Below are 24697 nucleotides of genomic sequence, written 5' to 3' on the forward strand. Positions count from 1 at the left end.
TATATATTGTTGCGTGCGCGCCGCCCGGTATACTTCTCTGACTCCGAGCTGAAGCGTGCAACGGGCCGACTTCCGTCAAGATGCGAATCGCCCTTAGTAACGCCTGTTTAGAAATATTGATTTCCCGATGTTCAATTAAATATTGATTTTCTACCTGATGTTCTGATTTAGCTGGGATACCGTCACGTTCGGACGTGTCATCCCGAGCTCTCTGTATTATCGAGCCATTTATTAAAGAAGTTCCTTTCGGTATTAACAACGAGTCTTTCTTTATTTCTGTGAAAATGACGGAGTGCGCGCCGCGAGTGCTTGTGAGAAAGTGAGAGACCCGGCGAGCGCAACAATATATATATATATATATATATATATTTTACTTATAATGACATATAAATCTTAGCGAGCTTATCTCCATGCCGGTTCGAACGAGAGAAAGACCGGCCGGTAGCGTTAGGTTAAAGACTAGTCGCCTCGATAATATCGAGACTCTCGCAGTATCGTGAACGCGCTCGCAATTTAAAGCTAGCAAACCATCGACATATAGGCTGCATTTCCTTTGAACGTTTTTGTGCTGAAAGCGTATTCTATCTTTATTACACATTATATGTTATAAAATACGCACAAAAACGTCCAAAAGGAACGCAGCCATAGTATGGACTGATCAGGTATAGCAAAATATGACCGGTGACTCACATCGGTCGAAGAAAAGAGATAGCGACTGGTAAAGGTCAAGCTGTCTTTTTCTAATCGAACGAGGTAGAGGTCAATTCTACCGGACACTTTTTAAAGGCTTTCATGGGATCGCGTAGTCCATACCATATATCGATGTAGCAAACTTAACAATTATGAACATACTAAATTTTTCGCCTGCGCTTGTCCAAGCGCGGGCGAAAAATCTATTCCCCTCTCCCCAAACTCACTCATTAATTAGGAGGATCAATAGAACCCCATAAAACCCAATTTTCAACCCCATAGTAACCATCTCCATAAAATTTGTAATCTTTTGGTACCAATTTCATCAAAATCATCAACAAAAAATTAGAAAAATGTTGGCACTAATTTCAAGAAAATCGATTCATTAATAAAAAATTATCCATTAATAAAAAATTAAACTTATCCTCCAAAAATTTTAAACATTTTGGCACTGGTTAAAAAAAAATCGGTCAATTAATATTTATTATTTCTCAAAATTTTAATAATTTCCAAACCGGTTTCCAAAAAATTGGTAACGAAAAATTATCCATAAAAATTATCCATTAAAAAAATTCAGCTTAATATCTCAAAGATTGCGGAAATTGAAGCAATCACGTATATTTTTTTTCACTGAAATCGGAAACCCCTTTATTATTAGCAATTTTTCTAATTCTATTACATTCTTTAGTTCTTTCTACCCCTATCTATATATATAAGTACCTGACGTTTGTATGTCTGTCTGTCTGACCGCGAACTACTTGTTATTTCCCGAGAAATTGGAAAAATTTTGTAACCGGATTCCAAAAACCGGTCTTAATCGCTTACGATAGTGACGAATTGAAGTGAATGGTTAATTCCCGAAAAATTTGAAAAATTTCTGATACCGGCTTCCAAAAAAATCGGTAACAAAAAATTATATAATTTATAGCATTCCCAGGAAAATTCTACCCCTGTTTTATATACTTTTGGTAAAAATTCGGCCCATTAACAAATGAGTAGTTCGCGGACAAACGGATGGACGGACGGACAAACAGACAAACAGTTGGGTTTTATATAACTAGCAAGTTAAAATAATCTCTCTCTCTCTCTCTCTCTCTCTCTCTCTCTCTTTCTCTCTCTGTAAATACAATTTCTATGCCGATGCCCAGTAATCATTCTGTGGTCAGCAAACACAAGACCTCGTGCAATCACGAGTTTAATTGGATTAGTCCCAAAGTTCTACATAGCAAGAAACATTTTAAAAAGAGAGAGATAGCCGAAATGGTGTTTATTAAGAAAAACAATAACACTATCAATTTACAAAAGGACACCGATAACCTTCCGGGCAATTATGATAAAATAATAAACTTAATGTGAGCGTTTTCGGTTACCTCTGCCTTTGTTTCTCGCTCAGTCGTCCGTCGTCACCTACAGTGAACACACCACCGAATTTCACGTTGGTTAATATGACTCGCATATCTTTTATCGCCTTTGACACACAAAACATGTAAGCGTTGCTATTTCATTCCTGAGTTTACTCTTCGTACGTCATTTTAGTTTATTAATTTATTATTTTACCTTTTTTTGTTTTTTTTTTGTATTTTAGTTCGTAGACTCATTGCTGCCACATTGTGTATAATGAAGTGTTTTGCAAGCGTTAATTTATTGTACGCACTTGAGAAGGACCGGAATCTCGGTTGAAACGCGTTGTGCTTGTTAAATAAATATTAGCCAGTTTGGTCGCAACAAAGGATTTTTGTAATTTTACTACTCACTGGCGAAGTAAAAGTATTTGATATTTCTATGCCGATGACCTTTTGATCTACTTGCATGTGGAGCCTAGATATTTGCGTGACGCGATACAATGTATAAACCAGGACATTTCAAGTATAGTTGACTGGGCAACTGCCAACAAATTGACCTTAAATTCAAGATAAAAGAAGACAACTGCCATGATTATGGAGACAACGAAATATGTGAACGAAATTCATAAACACAATTTGCCAAAAATTTTTGTAGATAGAAATGCAATCCAGTTTAGCGAATCTGTGGTGTGTTTGGGTCTCATGATCTCTAGTACTCTCTCATGGAAAAAGCAAGTCACCAGAACGACCTCTAGGGTAAATGCATCGTTGTACCAACTGAAGCTGTGCAAGCACCTGCTTCCGCTTGCTCTTCGGGTACGGTTGATAACCGCCCTGATTTTGCCTCACTTTGACTACTGCTGCGCTGTCCTCACTGATATAACGGATGAGCAAAACTTGCGGCTGCAGAGAGCATTTAATGCCTGCGTACGTTTTATATTTCAAGCTGGCTGGGACGAACATATCACTCCATACTTTAAAAGGTTTCATTGGCTGAAAATAAGCTCAAGGCGGAATTATTTTATTGGCAACTTAACTTTCTCCATCTTGCACTTTAAGATTCCCTGTGTCCTATATAATAAATTTGAATATAGATGCAACATGACTCAGCGTGATACTCGAGCTCTGGGTGACGTTCTCACTTTGCCTCTGTGTCGTATGGAGTTTTATAGACGGTCGTTTAGCTATAGAGCGGCTAAACTTTGGAACGGTCTTCCGCCTGATCTGCGTAATTCAGAGTCGTTAATTATTTTTAAACACAAATTATATAATTACTTATTAAGCAATGACTCTAGTCTTTAAATCCTTAATGCTTGCAAACGCGCGTGTAATAGCACGCACACACATGTAATTTAGTTTTTAGTCATGTATTTTATTGTATGTTATGGCTTTTGCGCTTAAGAGGATTTATCCTGGAGCGTATAATAAATAAAGCGATCTCTCTTTCTCTCTCTCTCTCTCTCTCTCTCTCTCTCTCTCTCTCTCTCTCTCTCTCTCTCTCTCCCTCTCCCTCTCCCTCTCCCTCTCTCCCTCCCCCTCCCCCCTCTCTCTCTCTCTCTTTCTTTCTCCCCCTCTCTCTCTCTCCCTCTCCCTCTCCCTCTCTCTCTCTCTCCCCCTCTCTCTCTTTCTCTCTCTCTCTGGAAAATTTCATAACCGATTTCCAAAAAGATACCGATTCCCAAAAAGATCGTTAACGAAAAACTATACAGTTTATAGCACTTCCCGGGAAATTCTACCTCTGTTTTGTATACAATTCTTTAAAATTCGATCAATTATTTCTCGAAAAATTCGTCAAACTTCTGATACCAGTTTCTAAAAAGATCGGTAACAAAAAATTATATACTTTATAGCACTCCCCGGGAAATTCAACCCCTACTCTATGTACAATTCTTTGTCATTCAGTCATTTGGAACCGGTTTCCAAAAAGATTGGTAACAAAAAATAATACACTTTATAGCACTCTTCGGAAAATTTTACCCCTACTTCATATACAATTCTTTGCGATTCGGTCAATTAATTCCCGAAAAATTGGAAAATTTTCTAATACCGGCTTCCAAAAAAATCGGTAACGAAAAATACATTTTAAGCCCGTATCAGACTACCGACTGCAAAGGCCGATCGCGACTGCCGATCGCGACTGCCGACTCTAATCGATCAATCACATTGCCCAATCTGTCACCAAGTCGCCGATGCTGACTGATTGTATTTAAGCAAATTTTAATGAGAATATGGCATCAATATTACTGAAAAGAAAGTATTCTTTTTAATACATGCAAAATTTGAAAAAACAAAAAAAACTTGTTCTTCTATGTTTCGTGTTTATAATAGAAGAAATCCGATATAAAAAGCAAAGGTTATGGGTAAAGCCATGGATAGCACGGAGGCAAGAACAAGGAATACATCACAACCTTTTTACTGAATTAAGTCTTGAAGATCCAAACAAATTTCGCAGGTATTTTAAAATTAAAAAATTAAACATTTTAGGTATTAGAACTTATAAGAGTAGACGTGATATAAAGTTTTTGTTTTTATTTTGAACAGATGTTTGAGAATGGACACTGTCACCTTTGAGGAGCTTCTTCATAAAGTTGCACCTTTGATTATAAAACAAAATACTCATCTTAGAAAAAGTATCCCACCAGCAGAGAGATTATCTCTTACCATATCCACAGGACACCCGCGGAACATTACAATTTACAACTAAACTATCACGTGATCGGAAACTGTATTTCTATTGGTTCCGACTTTGAGTCGATGAGTCAAGAAATAAACCAAGGTCTAAAATGCGAGTCGGCCGACTAGTCAGTCGGCGCTTCGTTGTGATTGGCTAGATGTGAGTCGGCAGTCGCGATCGGCAGTCGGGTCGGCCTTCGCAGTCTGTAGTCTGATACGGGCTTTATAGCACTCCCCGGAAAATTCTACCTTTGTTTCATATGTAATTCTTTGAGATTTGGTCAATTATTTTCCGAAAAATTGAAGAAATTAGAAAAACCGGTTTCCAGAAAATCGGTAACAAAAAATTATATACATCATGGCACTCCCCGGAAAATTCTACCCCTGTTTCACATACTTTTGGTAAAAATTCGGCCCACTAACGAATGAGTAGTTCGCGGACAAACGGACAGACAAATATAATAGTATATGATAGTATATGATAGTATGACTAGTATGATATTTGCTAGTATGACATTTATAAATAACAATGACTACGCACGAATGTCGTTCATGTATAGCCGTTGTTATCCACTCCTTCCAATGCCTCGCCACACGTAATATGTAATATGATGCATATTTTAAAAATATTTTAATATATTTTAGTATCATGTAATATGTGCTGTTCGTGGCAGAGCGGGCAAAACTGGATCGAAAAGTCTTTTAAATATATACATGCATACATGCATACTTACATAATGCATACATCTATATATATATAAGTCGCGTCGCCTGTCTGTTTGTCTGTCCGTATGTACGCGAACTACTCATTTGTTAGTGGACCAAATTTTTACCAAAAGTATATGAAATAGGGGTAGAATTTTCCGAGGATGAAAATGTCGCGGCCAATTTTTTGCTACCGATTTTCTGGAAAACAATTTTTCTAATTTATCTAATTTTTCGGGAAATAATTGACCGAATTTAAAAGAATTATATATGAAACAGGGGTAGAATTTTTCGGGGAGTGCTATAAAGTGTGTAATTTTTTGTTACCGATCTTTTTGGAAGCCGGTTACAAAATTTTTCCAATTTTTCGGAAATTAATTGACCGATTCTTAAAGAATTATATGAAGTAGAGGTAGAATTTCCCGGGGATTGCCATAAAGTGTATAATTTTTCGTTACCGATCTTTCCACCCACCTATACGTACGCAACATACGCACCTACGCGCATTTACTCATTCGTGGACCGAATTTTTACCAAAAGTATGTGAAGTAGAGGTAGAATTTCCAGGGGAGTGCCATAATGTGTATAGTTTTTTGCTACCAATTTTCTGGAAACCGGTTTTTTTTTTTTTTTTTTTTTTTTAATTTTTCCGGAAATAATTGACCGAATTTCAAAAAATTGTATATGAAACAGAGGTAGAATTTTCCGGAGAGTGTTATAAAATGTATAATTTTTCGTTACCGATTTTTTTGGAAACCGGTTTCAAAATTTTTCCAATTTTTCTGGAAATAATTGACCGAATCTCAAAGAATTGTATATGCTGACACACACATACACGCGCGCACACATAATTTATTCATTAAGCCTAAATTTTGCTAAAATCACTCCTTAAAGGTGATTTTATATTTTTTTACGTGAGTCATTTTATAATAATTGACTATATACATAAGTAGCTGGTTTCACATGTTAAATGTCATCAGATGAAATAAAACCGAATGAAATAAATGTTATCATGGATATGGAAAATGTGATTATAAGTGAAACAAATGGACATAAAATACAAAGTGTTATCAGTGGTGAAATAAATCAACAGATTGCATTAGAAAATGGCAACACGAACAGCATGAGTGAAATAAGTAGAAGAGAAATCGAAGAATCTAGAAATGGTAAATACTAAATAATATTTATTTCTTTTTTCAGTTTATATATCTCTCTATTCTTTTTTTTTCCCTATTTTAGTAAATATACTTATACTTATATATATATATATTTATAGATATATAAAGATCTATTTATAATTATAGATATCAGCATGGATAAAATGAAACTGAATAAAAACGGAAAATGTGAATGAAACAAATGTATATGAAATACAACATGGTAATAAAATAGCTAAAAGAGAAAGCAAAGAATTTTATTGCAATTTTATTTGCAGGAGATTTTAGACAAAATCTTCCCGTAGTGCCACATGCACAGAAAGCAGCCATAATTGAGTCGACTGTAAAATACAGTTCTATATGGAGGAATGTAACTCAGGTTAAACTAAAGCAAAATATGAGAACTAGGAAAAAAAAAGAATTTGCAAATTGGCTAATGCAACTCGGAGATGGTAAATTATCAAATTGAGTCGACTGTAAAATACAGTTCTATATGGAGGAATGTAACTCAGGTTAAACTAAAGCAAAATATGAGAACTGGGGAAAAAAAAGAATTTGCAAATTGGCTAATGCAACTCGGAGATGGTAAATTATCAAATACGGATGAACTACATCTCGATACAATTGAAATTCCCCAGAATTTTATATCAAAAGAATCTCTTATTGCTGAAATTTTTGGTGATAGAATCACCATGGAACAGATTAAAGAAAATCCAGATCGAACGATTCTTTGTTCTAAGAATGAGGATATATTTAAAATTAATGACGAAATCCTTTGTCTAATGGAAGGAGAAGAAAAAGAGTACCTCTCAATTGACTCTATTGTAAGTGATGATCCACAAGAGCAATTAAATTTTCCAACTGAGTTTTTAAACTCTCTGAGACCTTCTGGAATGCCAGTTCATCGACTTAAAATAAAAGTCAGTGCTACAATAATCATATTAAGAAATTTAAATACTAAAAAAAGACTCTGTAATGGCACAAGATTTATTGTTACTAATTTGAAAAATAATCTAATTTATGCAGAGGTTCTAACTGGTCCTGCTCGAGGACAGATTGTCTTTATTCCAAGGATAGATTTAATTACAAGTGATTTGGAACTGCCATTTAAGTTTAAACGAAGACAGTTTCCTATTCGAGTGTCATTTGCTATGACAATCAATAAATCACAAGGACAAAGTTTAGAAAAAGTTGGGATTTATTTGCCACATCCTGTATTTGCTCATGGTCAACTTTATGTGGCATTTTCTAGAGCAACCAGAAAAGAAAGTGTAAAAATTAAGATTGATGAATTAAGCAATTAAGGACATCTAATAGAAGGAAGTAAAAAATGTTTTACAAAAAATGTAATATACAGAAAAATTTTATAAATTGAAAAATTATAAAATTGTATAAATGAATAATATAATAATTAAAATGTTAATAAAATATATATTTAAAAATTTTTAAATAAATTTTACATAAAGAATTATAAATATTAAAATTGTAAAAGTAATTTTACAAATAATAATTAATTTTTAGTATGAGTGTAAGTGTGCAGTACGAGGTACGTTTTGAAATGTCAAAAAAGTAAATTGCGATCGATTCCCTCGAAATTGGTACCAAAATTTTTATTTTATAGTGGTACAGCTATTTTTATTTATAGTGGAATAAACCTCTACTAGGGAAACCACTAAAAAAAAAAACGCATTTACAATAGTACCTCAAGGGTGATGCGGAAATCTATTGGCGTTAAATGTAAATATACGCTAGCACATATTTGCGTGTTTTATTACATATGTCCTCCGGGGCTAAGGGTGCCATTACATGGAGCGCGGAAACGCGGAAGCGCGGAAGACAAAATTTACTAGATTTTCGTCGATCCGTTCCATCTGTTTTGAATGCCTTATATTACATGGAGCATATTTTGAGCGGAAAAGCAGAACAGAGAATTATAAAATATTAATTTTTAACGGTATTTATTGATTAAAATGCTTGCATTTAATAGATAAGTTGAAAAAATAAGCATATTAATAAAAATTGCAATGAATTAAATGAACACAATTTTAAGAAATGAATACAAATGTCTATTTGTCACTATACTGTTCCGCTTTTCCGCGCAAATTGTGCTCCATGTAATATAAGACCGGTTGGAAACCGGTTCCAAAATTATTCCAATTTTTCTGGAAATAATTGACCGAATCTCAAAAAATTGTACATGCTGATTTTTTTGAAACTGCGAGTTTAATTTTTTATTAATGTACTGATTTTCTTGAAACGTTTCCGATTTTTGTTTAAAAAAATCGAAAACGTAGAGCAGCACTAAATTATGAAATGGAGGAAGCTGCAAAGGCAAAAAAAAAAAATTTTTTTTTTATAATTTTCGGGAATTAAATCGTTCATAGGTCGATTAGTTTTAAATGAAACCGGTTTTTCTAATTTTTCGGGAAATAATTGACCAAATTTCAATAAGTTATATATGAAACGGGTAGAATTTTCCGGGGAGTGCTATAAAGTGTATAATTTTTTGTTACCGATCTTTTTGGAAGCCGGTATCAAAAATTTTTCAAAATTTTCGGGAATTAACCGGTCACTTTAATTCGTGACTGTCGCGAACGATTAAGACCGGTTTTTGGAAACTGGTTACGAAATTTTTCTAATTTCTCGGAAAATAACAAGTAGTTCGCGGTCAGACAGACAGACATACATACGTCAGGTACTTATATATATAGATAGGGGTAAAAAGAACTAAATAGAGAATGTAATAGAATTAGAAAAATTGCTAATAGTAAAGTGGTTTACAATTTCTGTTAAAAAAAAATATACGTGATTGCTCCAATTTCCGCAAACTTTGAGATATCAAGCTGAATTTTTTTATGGATAATTTTTTTAATGGATAATTTTTATGGATAATTTTTTGTTACCAATTTTTAGAAACCGGCTTGGAAATTATTAAAATTTTGAGAAATAATAAGTACCTATTAATTGACCGACTTTTTTGAAACCAGTGCCAAAATTTTTTAAATTTTTAGAGGATAAGTTTAATTTTTTATTAATGGATAATTTTTTATTAATGGATTAATTTTCTTGAAACCGGTGCCAAAATTTTTCTAATTTTTTGTTGATGATTTTGATGAAATTGGTACCAAAAGATTACTAATTTTATGGAGATGGCTACTATGGGATTGAAAATTGGGTTTTATGGGGTTCTATTGGTGCTCCTAATTAATGAGTAAGTTTGGGGAGAGGAGAACAGATTCTGAGCCCGCGCGAAGCGCGGGCGAAAAATCTAGTATAATATATGTTAGAATATTTTTGGAATATATACCTCTTTTTGTATCCCCTTCCGTTCTCTCTCTTTCTCTTGAAAAATTTTTTCTTGGAACTCTTTCTGTAATTTCGCACTGTCAAACGCGAAACAAATTTAACCTTTTTTGACACGCATTGACAAGCCGTTGAGATAACTAACCAACATCATATTTAATATGTTACGTACGGAAATTTTATATTTCCGACGACGCACGTTAAAAGTCTTGAAGGCTTAGACGACGCACGCTAGGCTCGGAATTCCGAGGAAACGGCCGGGGTTAGTGTAAATGTTTAGATTATCTTATCAGAGTCCGTTGAAGGGCTGGGGGCCAGATGGGCCCGAAACTACGCTTCTAGAATGTTCTAGAAGCTTCTAGAATACCTCCCCCCTTAAGACGCGTAAGAAAAAGGCGGGAATCTCGCGCGGGAGATTCCGGTCTTTTTTCGAGTATAAATAGGGCGGAAAAACGCCGCGGAAAGCAGATAAGTTTTAACTTCGGTCTTGACTAGACGTAATTCTTAGACTCTCTCCTAACCCTATTTCCTACGTTCCGCTATACGCTAAGTTCGAGCATTCGCGCTCAATTCTGGGACTTAGTCCCTACACTATCATACCTCATAAGACCGCGCTTCACGCACAAGTTGTATCGAGATTTATATAGAATAAAGGTAAGATAAGTTAAAAAGAAACAAGTGTAAAAATCTGGAATCTCATTTCGTAATCAACAAATCGATCACTTCCAAGACTCGACTCGCAGTTGTCGCTGACAAAGTGTGGCGATCTGTGCTGGGGCGCTGACGAAGAGTGTGGCGATCCAGTGCTTTCGCTGCCGAAAGCGTGGCGATTACGGGGTTGATTCTTGGAGGTCGTAATAATCACTGACACTTCTGGGATTCCGACTCGCGGTTTCCGCTGACAAAGCGTGGCGATCTGTGCTGGGGCGCTGACGAAGAGTGTGGCGATCCAGTACTTTCGCTGCCGAAAGCGTGGCGATTACGGAGTTGGTTCCCAGAAAAAGGCAATAATCTTGACAAATTCCCGAAAGTGAATTTGACCTCTACGCTGACGATCTGAGCGCTGACGAAGAATGTGGCGAGCAGAGGGTGTGGCGGATTGGTTTTGAGCGCTGCCGAAGAGTGTGGCGAGCTTAAAATTCATTTTCGTGAACGCGGCTGAATGACGAAGAAAGGAGGTAGGCGCGTTCGTATTAAACAAATCAGATTCCAGATTAAACAAGCAGTCATTTCTAATCAAGATCCTCTCCCCTTCCTCCAACAATTGCAACAATTAGAAAACGCACCCCCCTTTAAACCTATTCCTGTCAATTTTGACGTTGATTATCCTAATTATAACCAAATAAATAAAGCTGATCCTCGTTACCATACGTATAAACTCAGATATCTTTTCGGTCCCGAATAATAAAAATAATAATAATATCCTTCACACGACTTGTCCAAATCCCTGGTAAATTGCTTAAATGCATTGACCAAAAAACGGACGAACTATAACAGTCAGAACGTGACAAATATCAATTTTACTTTTATGATAATTTTGAGATTCAATCTGCATATAAGCGAGATAACTAATTAGCGTCAAGGAATGTGAGCGTGTGAACGCAGTTGCATTGACCAGAGCGGTATAAACGCATTTTGAGGGACAAACTGGCTTTGCGTGTGTGATGTGTTTGTGTGACTGAAATCTGAACTTTTTCCTGATTGTGAGATGTCGCCGAAAAAATTCACTTTTTGACATGTGAGATTTCGAGATCTCAGTATTGACTGCACCAATCTTAATCAAACTGATCGCAATCGAAAGCTCGTATCAACGTTATATTAGAAAACTGTCGTCAGATTTTTGATCGCAATTTTCTTTCTTGAGATATTTTATTCGGAAAATCGATTGGCTCGAAAACTCCGGATAAGCTACTTGGTAGCGTCGTCTGCTAACTCTCTTTTTATGTACTTGGCGTCGCGACGCTACTGTGTCGCTTGATAACATCAGAAGACCTCTTTCATTTGCTGATAACATTTATGTCATATATGAGGACGCATCTTTAAATATCTATGCAGCCATTTTCAATTTAAAAATTCATTATTTCATTATTATGCTGACAATATGCTGACATATGTCTATCTGAGACATATTGATTATTTACCCTGGTAGAAAAATGTCTCAGAATTTTTTACATCATTAATCAGAATTTTTATAAAAATTTTTAATTTTCTCATAATTTTTCAGATTTTTAATATAATTTTTTTTTCTTTTTTTGAAAACAGAAGAATAATCAACAATATATCTGCTATCATATCATGCTGTCAGATTCTGCTAGATTTCTGTTCTGCGTACATTATCTGACACGGAGCAGATTATGTATAGCTTTGCTACTGCAAAAATTATGCCAGTATAACATGCAGTATACAGTTTGCAGTATACAGACAAAACATGCTCTTAGGGTATATCCAGACAGTGCATAAACATAAGCATAAGAAAATGTATTGGTCTATTTTCTTATGCACATGTATATGGACCAATCAATTTTTTTATGTTTATGCATTATGCGTTATGCAAAAGTCTGTGTTTCGGTTTTTAGACTTGGCTATTTAGGCAATCGTAAATGGAATTGATTAATTTATCGATTCTCCAAGGTAAGAACTGCACGCTGGACAGTAATGTTTGTGGATTATACAAGAATCCATGAAGTAAGGACACGGTGCACAACAACAGCATCTGCAAAAGAACGTCAGATTTAATCAGATCTTTTTTTCGGTAAAATTCTCTTACCCTATATATCGAAATCTTACCCGAATATACAGAGTAGAAACGCAATTAGATGTGTTTTCATGTTCGGTGCTGATTCTACGCGCGTATTTATATTAACATTGCAACGTGGACAGGTCATACGTTGATTTTCCTTGCTAAAGGCTGTCGGCGTTATAATCGTATGTACCGTATCTGTATATACCACATTAGACGTGTTAAACTTTAAAAATATTAATTATAGATGATTAATTAGGTATGCATAAATATTGTATGTATGCACTCGCTTTCTATAATTTGATTATTAGTTAAGACTTCTTTTTATAATTTTGCACTTACGTGGTGAAGGTGGCATTGATAGTGGCGGCTGCTGATAAGAGTATGGTGCTGACATATAATTTGGTTGTGGCTCCATTTTTTCCATTTCTATTTCCATTTTACAATGGTTTAACTATTCTTTCGTTATTATCTAACTGCAAAGAAATACAAGATAAATTATAATTTTATGTAACATTTTTAATCATCTAATTGCACTGTCCGTTCTTCGTACGTAAAATCTAGTATTACGCTTATATTACATAATTATATAAGTCGCTGCAAGTCTCACACGAATGCAATTGCTACTATATATGTTACAACCTTACGCTTTTCATATCACTAAAACATTTTTATCGCAATATATAAGATTGTAACGTTGTTATTGAGCAATAAAGTTGAAAAGAAATAACAATGAAAGAATAAGTAGATTAAATAATAAATTCGTGAGTGCAGCAATAAAGCTGAACGACGTAGTTATCTTGTCGAACAATAAAAATAAACTTACACAAGATGTTCGCGATTGATGTATGCCATTAACAAATATTCTACATAAAAAAACTCAGTCCAAAAGTTCTTTACAGTTTTTTAATATTTTTAATATTAAGCGAGATATTTTATAAGTTGAATTTTGAATAATTTCTCAAATCAAATAAATAAGGCGGTGCATGTTTGAATAATCCGTAAATAAAAGAAAGACATTGCCTTGAAATCTCAAGACTGAATAGTTGTGTACAGCTACGAAGCCAAAAGAACACTGCTTAAAATGTGTTAATAAACTGTAATGTAGAGAATATATTTTGTTACGTTTAGAGTATTTTTTTAAATAAAGCAAAAACTCACTCTACACAAGTACGTAGGCATGAGACTAGTAGAGGAATCTGCGGTTTCGCTCTTGACCAAACTACCAAGCTCATGGTGCGTAAATCGTAACGCTTGATTTGAAAAATTATTCAAACTTTAACTTGAAAAAAATATCTCGCTTAATATTAAAGATATCTAAAAACTGTAAAAAACCTTTCAACTCAGTTTTCTCTGTAGAATATGCGATTTTATTAATGACATACATTGCTTGAACATTCTGTACAAAAAAAACGGATTGTTGCACCGACTGATACAGATAATTTTCAAGGAACAAAACGTATAGTCAGATGACCTTGTAACAATCTTAATGATATGTCTATTGATTTCTTATCCATTTTAAACAAGGTGGAGGGATAAACGGGATTTGGAGCAAATAATCTAAAAAGCAAAAAAAAAAGCAGTATCTTAGCAGTTTGCCGACAGATTTAAGCAGAACATTGGAGTAGATTGCTGTCAACTGCATTATATAATTAATCAAGCTAGTGTTCCGTTAGCGAAGACTATCGACATCGACATAATACGATTGCCAGTAGAAACCGAACGATATCTGTCATTTCGTAATCATTTAAATGGAATGTATTATTTAAATTATAATTGCCACATCAAATATTAAACAAAAAAAGATAGAATGATATTTTCAACGCTGAAAACGTTAAAACGAACGTAGCCCTGAAGTGACTCAAACCACTCTTTCCAAACAATGGTATATGCGATGGAGAAAATCTAAAAGGAAGGAAAATGTGTACCGTATCGATTAGTTGACTGAAGAGAATATATTGTGCGCGACATTTTGGCGCCAGTCTCGCACCGTTGACGAGACGAAAAAAGAGTTTTTTGTGGTAAATCATGATAGGCGACAAAAAAGGTATACTCTGATAACCCTAAACGCAAAAAATCGTGGGCGGATTCTAGGTAACCAATGACCTTGATATCAAAACGCAACATACACGGCAGATAGAGAAGCTACTTCTCTGTTACTACGTTTACGCGAGCGTTACTTCTGTAGTAACTTACGATATATCACTCGTTTACGCGGAGTAAATTATCGTAAGTTACTACAAAATTCCGTTTACGCGAAGGAAAATTTTGTTTACGCGAAGGAATTATCGTAAGTTACTACAGAAGTAACGCTCGCGTAAACGTAGTATGTATCTAATATAATGAACATGGGGTACTGTGGTGATTATGAGTGATGGACTTCTTCCACCGGGTCAAATAATCACAGCGGAAATGCTATACGTGCATCAATTAAACCGTTTTAATTAGGCACTTCGAAAGAAAGGTCCAGCATGTGCCTCAAAATGATGACAAAGTTATTTTGCATCACAATAACGTGAAGCTCCATATGTTGCTAATTAATGTCAAATAAACGCTGTATATCTCGAATGGAACGTCCTTTTTCATCCAGCGTACTCCCTAAATATCGCGCTGTCTATAATTACTACTTCCGGTCAATACAGTATAGTTTCTTCTATACACATTTTGGAAATAAAGCAGAATTATAGCTAGAAAATAGATCGACGACTTTGTCGCGTCAAAAAAAGAGACATTCTTTTGCTGTGGCATCCGTATATGCTGCCTGAAAGATGGCAAAATGTGATAGGTGCAAACGGAAAAGGTTTTTAATAAAACGATTATGTCGTTTCTCTTGCATTAATAAAAAAAATTTTAACTCGTGGCACAGTACTTATTTCTACTTTATATTTATGTATTCTTTTTCTTTTTTTCTATTTTCTTCCTCTTTCCTTGGTATCGCGTTTTATGAACAGTCTAAGTGATGTTAATTAAGTCGTGGGAGTCGTACGAAATAGATTATTTTTGCTCTACTGTCTCTACTTTTCTCCCTCTCTTTCTCTCTTGAATTAATATTGATAATTTTTTTATTATTAAAATATTGATTAAAATATTCGTATTAGTAAAATTAATAACAATAAATAAAAATATATAAAAATTTTCTTAAATAAAATTATATGATATTAACAAATTTAGGAATAAAAGCCAGGCGCGGTAATTTTGCGCTATAATATATAAGTTATTATAATCTAGACTAATAAGATTAGCGTACGTTTCGGCCTTTCCTTTAGATCATTTTCAGCGCATAACGTTAGTGAATTATCTTACATAATTGTCGGAATTTAACGCAGTCAATCAATTATCAGTTTGTAGATAGTCATTAATTATATTTATATCATTGTCTCTCATACATAAAAGTAAAAGCAAATTTAAGCTCCAAAGCACATCCATCACTTCGAAGATACCTACTTAGATTTGTTAACATTATTTGATAAAATTAATAACTTCTCACGTATGTAAAATTGACTACTGTATAAGTTGAAATCAGCTGACAGATATATTATCGCAACTTTATTTTATATTACTTTATTCAATTTCTGTTACAATTGACAAATTGACAGTAAGAAAATAAGAATTTCCGTATTCTGGAGCTATATCATTGCTATATCATTGTAAGTCATAATTGCTGATTTAAAAAAAAAAAAACATTAAAACGCTAATCGTAGTAGTGCTTCTCAGGCATAGTTTGTCAAACGTAGAAATAAAATAAATCTTGGTTAAAAACAATTATTCGTTCACAATAAAAGCAATAAAAAAGTGAATAATTTGCATCACACGTGAAATATTCTTTTAGTATTAATAATTCTATAACGATGGTTTTATTTTTAATCACAATGGCGAATTTTAACGCGTCCACTATCATATGTTTGACGCATCGATTCTCAGGAGAGGATCATGATACATGTATAACGCAACTTTATATCATCATACATATGTAACACTTTATGTAACATATTTAGTTGCTTGTTTCCTGTGTGTGTTCCTATGTGTACGGAAGTAAAAATGTGCAGCATACTGTGCGTACCCGCGTAAAAATAAGGTCTGTAGCGAGCGGTACCGGTAATCGTTTTCCAGCGGTAGCAAATGAGCTAATATTTCGAGACTTACAATAACTTCGCTCCAAAATCAAGGTCTTGGGTCATCTTCTTTTCAAACACAAGCTATTCCTTGGCGATAAATTCTGCCAAAAACTTTTTTTTTTGTTGTGGAAATCATAACTAGCTTATAGTTTAGAGCCGATCTGTTAATAGGCGTACCTGTTGTGTCAGGAGAACGCTCGTTTGAGAACGTTCGTTGGAGACCGCTCGAATACTCGCGGCGCGCACCAAAATCACACTGGCAGAATTATCAGCGACGAATGCGGTATACGTGGGCTGTAAGCTGGTCTTATACATATATCGGATTCTCTGCTCGATCCAAGGCGGGTTAGGCGGGATGCGGGATTCGCGTGGATGGGAGACTGTATTGGCAAATAAAACTTACAGACGTCACGGAGTCGCCACGATGTCGGAGATCCGGAAACGGGAACACACAATCGACAAAAGATTAAAATATCTATAATACTTTGAACTTCTCTTTGGTTTTTTCAACTTAAAAACTGAGAAACAATGCTTATATAGGATGTCACCTAATTCGATTGCGCTCACTATTTACACATGGTGTGATATTTCTCATAAAAAACTGTCAAAAATCGAAAAGTCCTGAATTTTATCGAATTATGCTTAATAAAGTAGTTATTATTAATTAAAGATTAACCAGTCAGCATCGCTTCTTAAATGGACGCACGCTAGTGAGCCGCGTATATACTAATGTGCGTGAGTGTGCCGCCGCGAGTGTCGCGACGCCGCCGCGCCGCGCCGTCGCGCGTCGCGCCGTCGTCGCGCTGTCGCGCCGCAATATTGTTCCTTTGTCACGGCCATCCACATAAAGGATCTTAGGGCCGATTTCACAGTCTCCGATTAACTTGATTTTCTGATTAAACTCACTCATCTTCATCTCTTTTTCACTCTCTTCATCTCTTTTTAACTCCCTTATATCTGTTTCTACCAATGCAAATTAACTTTGATCTTGATTTAATAACTTACCTTTTATCTTTCTTTAATTTTAAGAACTAGAAAAAGATAAAAAGTAAGTCAAACCTCGCGATTAAAGTTAATCTACATTGGTAGAAATGGACATTAGAAAGTGACGAAGAATGAGTTTAATCGGAGGATCAAGTTAATCGGAGATGGTGAATGGCCCTTAGATTCGAAATAATTAATAAATACTTTTTGCAATAAGTATGATATTTTTCACGCTAAAAACATCTTTTTAGATTACAATTCAATATTTGAATTGGAATCTCGTCAAAATTTAACAGTTTATTAAATATACTTTTACATAAGAAAACTGTAGTCTTTCAAAATACACACACAATAATTATTTTATGAGTTCTTTCTGTTGATAATATAATATTAATAAATCACAGAAAAAGAAGCATTGAGCCGCAACAAGGTGAAAGTGTTGTAAAATTCTATATTAAGGAAACAAATTGACAAACGTTTCGGGCTCTTATGGGACCATCTTCAGTGTCAAAATAACAATTAAGTCTAAATTTCAAAAAAGTTTACACGTTACATACTCTTACACTAAAATTAACGCAACTAAATTAACGCAACAACGTTGAATCCGAAGTGGACATTTACTCTAGAAAATCGATCTCAAAAATCACAAATTTTGCATTACTTCATACAGACGGCACGAAAAAGAAGGCTCTATCACGGCTTCAAAGTGGCGTATCTAGGGTATGGCAGACATGGCACGTGCCATGAGCGCCACTTGAAGGGGGGCGCAGTTTTGCTCAGTACATCTTCAAGATATATTAATGCGATAGACATATTAATGCATTAGATATATTAATGCATATAAAAGTCAAAACAGTCTGACAACCGAATTAGATATTTAAATTTTTCTGATTTATTACATATACGTATATATGTATATATGGATACATATATATCCAAAAGTATGTACATATTGTTAGAGCCTTTTATTGCTTTAGCTCTTACAGCTCGTTTTTACAATATCTCGCTTCAACCACTCGCTAGCTTCTGTTAGCCCAGTCTTGTTCGTCACGCTAGTCTTCTTCTTCACTCTCTCTCTCATACACAACTAAAACTCTTACAATATACATATACATACATGTATATACGTCTATATGTATATACATATATGTATATGAATAATTAAGAACTGAACGTTAATTAACTATGAACAATTATCATTTTGAGCTGCCAGACCTTCTTCCGCCTTTCAGCTCTACTTTCCGTCTTCTTCGTAAAGAAACGTTTCATTTTAAATAAAAAAATAAGAAAATTTACCATTAGATTAAAGATATTGTTGAATATATTAAATTTAACATGCTCTTCTACTCTATATACTTAACATGCGTTGATGCGTTACTTGTAATATAACCAAATGCGCGATCAAACATCTATAGTGAGCAAAGCATATGCTGCGATGCTGCCTATAGCAAAACAAAATGACAATCGTTGCTACGTAACATAAACAGCCATTGTCAAACAACTGATGCAACGCATTTACTATAGATGTTTGATCTTCATTCGATTATATTGTCATAAGTAACGCATGTTAGGTATAGAGAGCAGAAGCACGCTGAATTCAATATACAACAATATCTTTAATTCAGTGGTAAATTTCTTATTTTTTATTAAAAATGAAACGTTCCTTTTTACGAAGAAGAAGGAAAATGGAGCTGAAGGACGTAAGAGACGAAAGGTAGAAGCGGAGAAAACCAAAAAGTCCAAATTCTTTATGACTTTCTTTGAAAAGCACGAACCCGGTAAAAATTTTTTTATATAAAAGCATATAAATATGTATAATTATATATAATTATATAAAATTATATCAAATTTGTCCATACATGTTTTTATATTGTATATTTCTATATATTTTTAGATAATTTTGCATAATTCTATAGATTTATACATGCTTTTATAGAAAAAAAATTGTAAAGGAAAAAATTGCTTATTTATAATTATATTAAATTATATTCAATTATATATATATATAATTATATATATATAAGCAATTTTTTTCCTATAAAATTTTTTTTTCCATAAAAGCATATATAAATCTATAGAATTATGCACAATTATATAAAAATATATAGAAATATACAATGTAAAAACATGTATGGACATATATATATATATATATATATATATATATATATTTGATACATAATTTTTTATTATAATTCTATGAATTTATGTATACTATTATAAGAAAAATTTTTTTACGGGAAGCAGGTGGTTCGACATGTTCTATAGAGTCGCCAGCATCAGCTACAAGTTTGTTAGAATCCGAAGATGGATCAAGTACAATTGCGTCACAAGCTAAAGAGGAAGGCAAGTTAAATAAATCCGAGTATGATGACATGGAGAGCGAGGCTGCCAAAGAAAATGCGTGGACATGACGGGAAAGGAAAACGATGGTGATGATGATTATGACGTTGAGTTTATTGACGAAATTGAACCTGACGACACTAAAATTAGTAAACTGGATGGTACTGAAGAGCTTCGAACTGTCATACCAAAAATAATTGAACAGCATGATATTGGACTTCTGAAGTTCGATAAGAATGCCGGAAAAGCAATTCTGCTTGATGCGTTGAGAACGGAAATAATAAAGTTGGGTTCGAAGTATTTTCAGAACAATGAGGGACCTTTCCAACCAACAAATAACCGCTCAATGAATAAAACTTGGTTCCAGAGAAAATTGGGAAATGGTCATGGTGAGGAAGTGACTCGTTCATGGCTGATCTATTCTCCTTCTAAAAAGTCTGCATTTTGTATTTGTTGTCTTCTATTTTCCCAGTTAGACCATCAATCCACATTGGAGCAGGAAAATGGATTCAAGCAGTGGAAAGCGCCTGAAAAGATTAGCATGCATGAAAATGCCAAAAATCATCGTGAGTGCTTCACACAGTGGAAGAAAATGGAAAGAAATTTAGTTGCAAACAGTGGAGTTATTGACGCGGAACTTCAGTTACAGATTGAGAGGGAAAAGCAGAAATGGCGTGATATCTTAACAAGAATCCTTCATTGTATAAAATTCCTTGCGACTCAGAACCTGGCTTTGCGAGGACACAGGGAGTCACTTCAGTTAGATGATGACTCCAATGTGGGTAATTTTCTTGGCTTACTAAAACTACTGGCCATTTTTGACCCTGTCATGAAAGAACACCTTACTCATGTGGAAAATCATCCTAGATCTACGACTTATCTTTCACCGAGTGTCCTGATCAAGCACACCGTGAACAGATGTCAGAAGTAGTGAGATACGTGGAAGTTGATTTTGAGAGGAAAACAGTCCGTATTAGAGAATCTTTCCTTAATTTTATTCATATAAGTCGGAAGAATGCTGAGGGTTTGGTTGAAGACATTTTGCAGCAGCTGGAGAAGGACGAAATGGAGTTACAAGATTGTCGATCACAGTGCTATGACAACGCTGCTGTGATGGCTGGACACAAAAGTGGTGTTCATCAAAGAATAAGTGAAAAAAACAACCTGGCAATATTTGTGAATTGTAACAATCACTTACTTAACCTGGTAGGTGTACATGCAGCAAAACAGGATATAATGATAGTCACGTTTTTTTGGAGTTATCGAAGCTCTTTATGTGTTCTTCTCTCGTTCAACACAGCGTTGGGAAAAACTCAAAAATGCCGTACCTGTGGTTGTTAAGTCGGAGTCCGAAACCAGGTGGAGTGCAAAAACAGAAGCAGTGAAGCCCGTCAACAAGTACTTTGAGGAGATACTTCAAGTTCTTCTGGATATGATAGACAACGTAAATGAGACCAGTGAAACAAGAAGTGACGCAAAGCAACTGTACAATCGTATGTTAAGTTATGATTTTCTGATTTTGCTATGATTTTGGAATAAAGTATTAATTCGCATTGACCGTGTTCAAAAGAGACAACAAGATCCTAGCATGAACTTCCACGATGCTGCCCTAGATTTGAAAGCCCTCCGAGATCATTTTTGTTGAGATAGAACGGAAAAACGCTTTAAATTGTAAGTTGTCCGCCCTGCCTGTAGAATGACTAGAAGTTTTGTAATGTCTAGGTTGGCAACACATGCTATCTCTCTCTGTCTCCGCTTGGCTGTTGCCTGTTGCAGCGCGCGCGTCTAGTATAGTTTTGTTTTCAGTTTTATATAGTCGTCGTAACGTTAACACGTTAACACGTTCAAGTCGCGCGTTCCATAAGTTATGTACGTTCTCGAAACGGTGTACCATATTAAATAAAACCTTATTCTAACATGGTAGCAGAGCGTGGTTCGCCGTGAGCGTGGTTCGCCGTGAGCGTGGTTCGCCGTGAGCGTGGTTCGCCGTGAACGTGGTTACCGAGTACGTAGTTGCCAAAAACGTGGTCTACCGTGGGCGTTGTCTCGTGAGCGCGGATCTCGTGTACGGGCGTGAACGCGGGAAGAACGCATTGACATTGTCTCTGTGTCCTGTGAGGAAACGACCGGAAGATGGAATATCAAGGAATCGAGAAGCTGCGTGGTGCGGATAATTGGAACGTCTGGAAGTTCGCTGTGCGGAATTTACTACGTGGAACGGAAAATGCATACGAAGTATGCATCGGTGAAATTCTAAAACCGAATCTGCTGTCGGCGGACGCGACAACTCAGCAACAGGATCAGTATCGAGAAGGTCTCAAAACGTGGGACAAAGCCGATCGTGCCGCGAGTCAAATTATAGTCAAGACGCTGGATACGAAAGTAATGGCGCTTCTGGTTTCATGTGTGACTGCGCGGGATATGTGGCTGAAGTTACACACAATTTATGAACAACAGACGAAACAAGCCTCGCATACTGTCCAATCGGAATTTTTCAATTTCAATATGGATCCGTCGAATGACATGGTGACTCACATTGCCAAATTCGAGGGACTAATTCTACGCATGCAGCAATTAAATGTAAAGCCGGATGAATTATCGCTAACGGTTAAGTTGCTGGATACATTGCCAGAGGAATATGAGAGTCTTCGTCAGGCATGGTGGGCAAGAGCAGAGAATCAGCAAACGTTCGGTAATTTACTCGAAGTATTAACCTCTGACGACGCACGCCGGAAGATTCGAGTCGGAAAGCAGGAACAAATGGCTGCACTGGTGGCAAGCAAATCTAAAAGACACAATCGCGGAAATAATAGTGGTAACGCTAAGAAAGGACAGTCACAACAATCAAGTGAGTCAAAGCCTAATGATAAAGAGAAAAGCAAGCAGAATTATAAGTGCTACAATTGCGGAGAGAAGGGGCACTTTCGTCAGAACTGCCCTAGGAAACAAAAGAAAACGCAAGATAGTGATTCTAAAGAAGAAGCTTTTGTTTGCGAAACCTTGACAGCTGAGCTCGACAATGATTCGTGGATAGTGGATTCCGGTGCAACGGATCACGTGACAAACAGAAGTGACTTGTTTGCATCGTTTGACTATTTTAATACACCAGCGAAGATCTACATTGGAAATAAAACTACAATGGATGCCCTAGGAAAAGGAACAATCAAGATTGAAACTCTAGTTGACGGAAAGTGGTTGCCAGGACAAATGGAAAATGTGTTGTTTGTGCCAGCTGCTCGTCGAAATCTATTTTCGGTAATCTCAGTTTTGGACAAGGGCATGAAGTTCAATTCTTCGAAGGACGGTTGTGAGTTCGTAAAAGACGGTATTATTAAAGCTCGAGGAGTGCGTGTCAGCCAGTTGTTCAAGATGGTAATTCGTGTGAGACTGCCTGAAAAGGCATGCATAAAAGAGGTTAACTTGACATCAAAAGACTCTCTACACATATGGCACGAACGCCTCGGTCATCAGAATAAAAATCATGTAAAGAAGTTTCTCGTGAAAAATCAGATTGACTTTTACGACGATAATCAGTTTTGTGGTTCCTGCATTGAGGGGAAGCAACATCGAAACAGTTTTCAACTACGTCAACAGCGTGCTGAATTACCTGGTGAAGTTATTCATGCCGATCTATGTGGTCCCATGGAAACAGCGTCACTTGGTGGGTCAAGATACTTTGTGTGTTTTACGTGTGACTATTCAAGGCTACGCATCGTTTACTTCCTGAAAAAGAAGTCTGAAACTGTTGAAAAGATCAATGAAATGTTGCAAGTCGTGAGGAATCAATGCGGAAGATCAGTGAAAACCTTTCAATGCGACGGAGGCTTGGAATTTGACAATGAAGCAGTCCGGAAGCTGTTAAAATCGAGTGGCGTCACACAAGCAATCTCAAACCCTTATACCCCAGAACAAAATGGGTGTGCTGAGCGTACCAATCGAACTGTGGTTGAACTCGCTCGTACGATGCTATTATCCAAGGATTTGCCGAAGTTCTTATGGGCGGAAGCTGTCAACGTAGCCGTGTACATCCTCAATCGAACCGGACCGAGTCGTGTTCAGGACAAGACCCCATATGAACTGTTTACAGGAAAGAGTGTACACTTGAAAAATCTTCACGTTTTTGGAACGCCATGTTATGTTCATGTGCCGAAGGAACGACGTAAGAAGTGGGACTCAAAATCTCAGCCTGGCATTTTAGTTGGCTATTCGGATAATATTGAAGGTTATAGAATTTGGTTGAAGTCCATCAATCAAATTATTCGCAGTAGGGATGTTGTATTTGAACCGGAACATCCAGGAAAGACACTTGCTTGGATCTCAGATCAACAAAATTCTACAAGTGAAGAGATAAAAGATGAAAAAGGCGCATCATCGAACTCTTCAACTGAAGATACATCATCTGAAGACCTTCATGAAAAGGATAAACCAGTGGAAACTCCGAAGCTGATTCAGCGTGAGCTACGTGATAGAGCTACGTTGAAACCACCTCGTCGACTGGTTGAGTCAATGCTCGCTGAAATAGATGAACCTGAAAACTTTGTGCAAGCTCTTAACTCCTCAGATAAGCAACACTGGAAGAAGGCCATGGAAGAGGAAATGGCTTCGTTGGAAGAAAATTCAACTTGGTCATTGGTTGAATTGCCG

The 24697-nt window shown here is 35.8% G+C and overlaps 1 protein-coding gene across 3 annotated transcripts; it reads right to left on the minus strand.

Moving 5' to 3' along the window:
* Positions 1–8937: 8937 nt before the first annotated feature.
* LOC143906074 (lipopolysaccharide-induced tumor necrosis factor-alpha factor homolog) lies at positions 8938–17435 on the minus strand. Of its 3 annotated transcripts, none has more exons than XM_077421862.1 (4): positions 17130–17435; positions 12954–13087; positions 12659–12809; positions 8938–12584 (listed from the first exon to the last, which is right to left on the minus strand). In XM_077421862.1, exons 2-4 carry the CDS (start codon positions 13048–13050, stop codon positions 12482–12484), a joined length of 351 nt encoding a protein of 116 aa, XP_077277988.1. In that variant the 5' UTR covers positions 13051–13087; positions 17130–17435; the 3' UTR covers positions 8938–12481. The 3 variants fall into 3 exon arrangements, with proteins under 3 accessions (XP_077277988.1, XP_077277986.1, XP_077277987.1); XM_077421860.1 differs by lacking the exon at positions 17130–17435 and adding an exon at positions 16904–17062; XM_077421861.1 differs by lacking the exon at positions 17130–17435 and adding an exon at positions 16755–16891.
* Between the last annotated feature and the right edge of the window lie 7262 nt (positions 17436–24697).

The sequence above is a fragment of the Temnothorax americanus genome, unplaced genomic scaffold (assembly GCF_048541705.1).
Source record: "Temnothorax americanus isolate GAGA-0224 unplaced genomic scaffold, ASM4854170v1 Scaffold7, whole genome shotgun sequence".
NCBI lineage: Eukaryota > Metazoa > Arthropoda > Insecta > Hymenoptera > Formicidae > Temnothorax > Temnothorax americanus.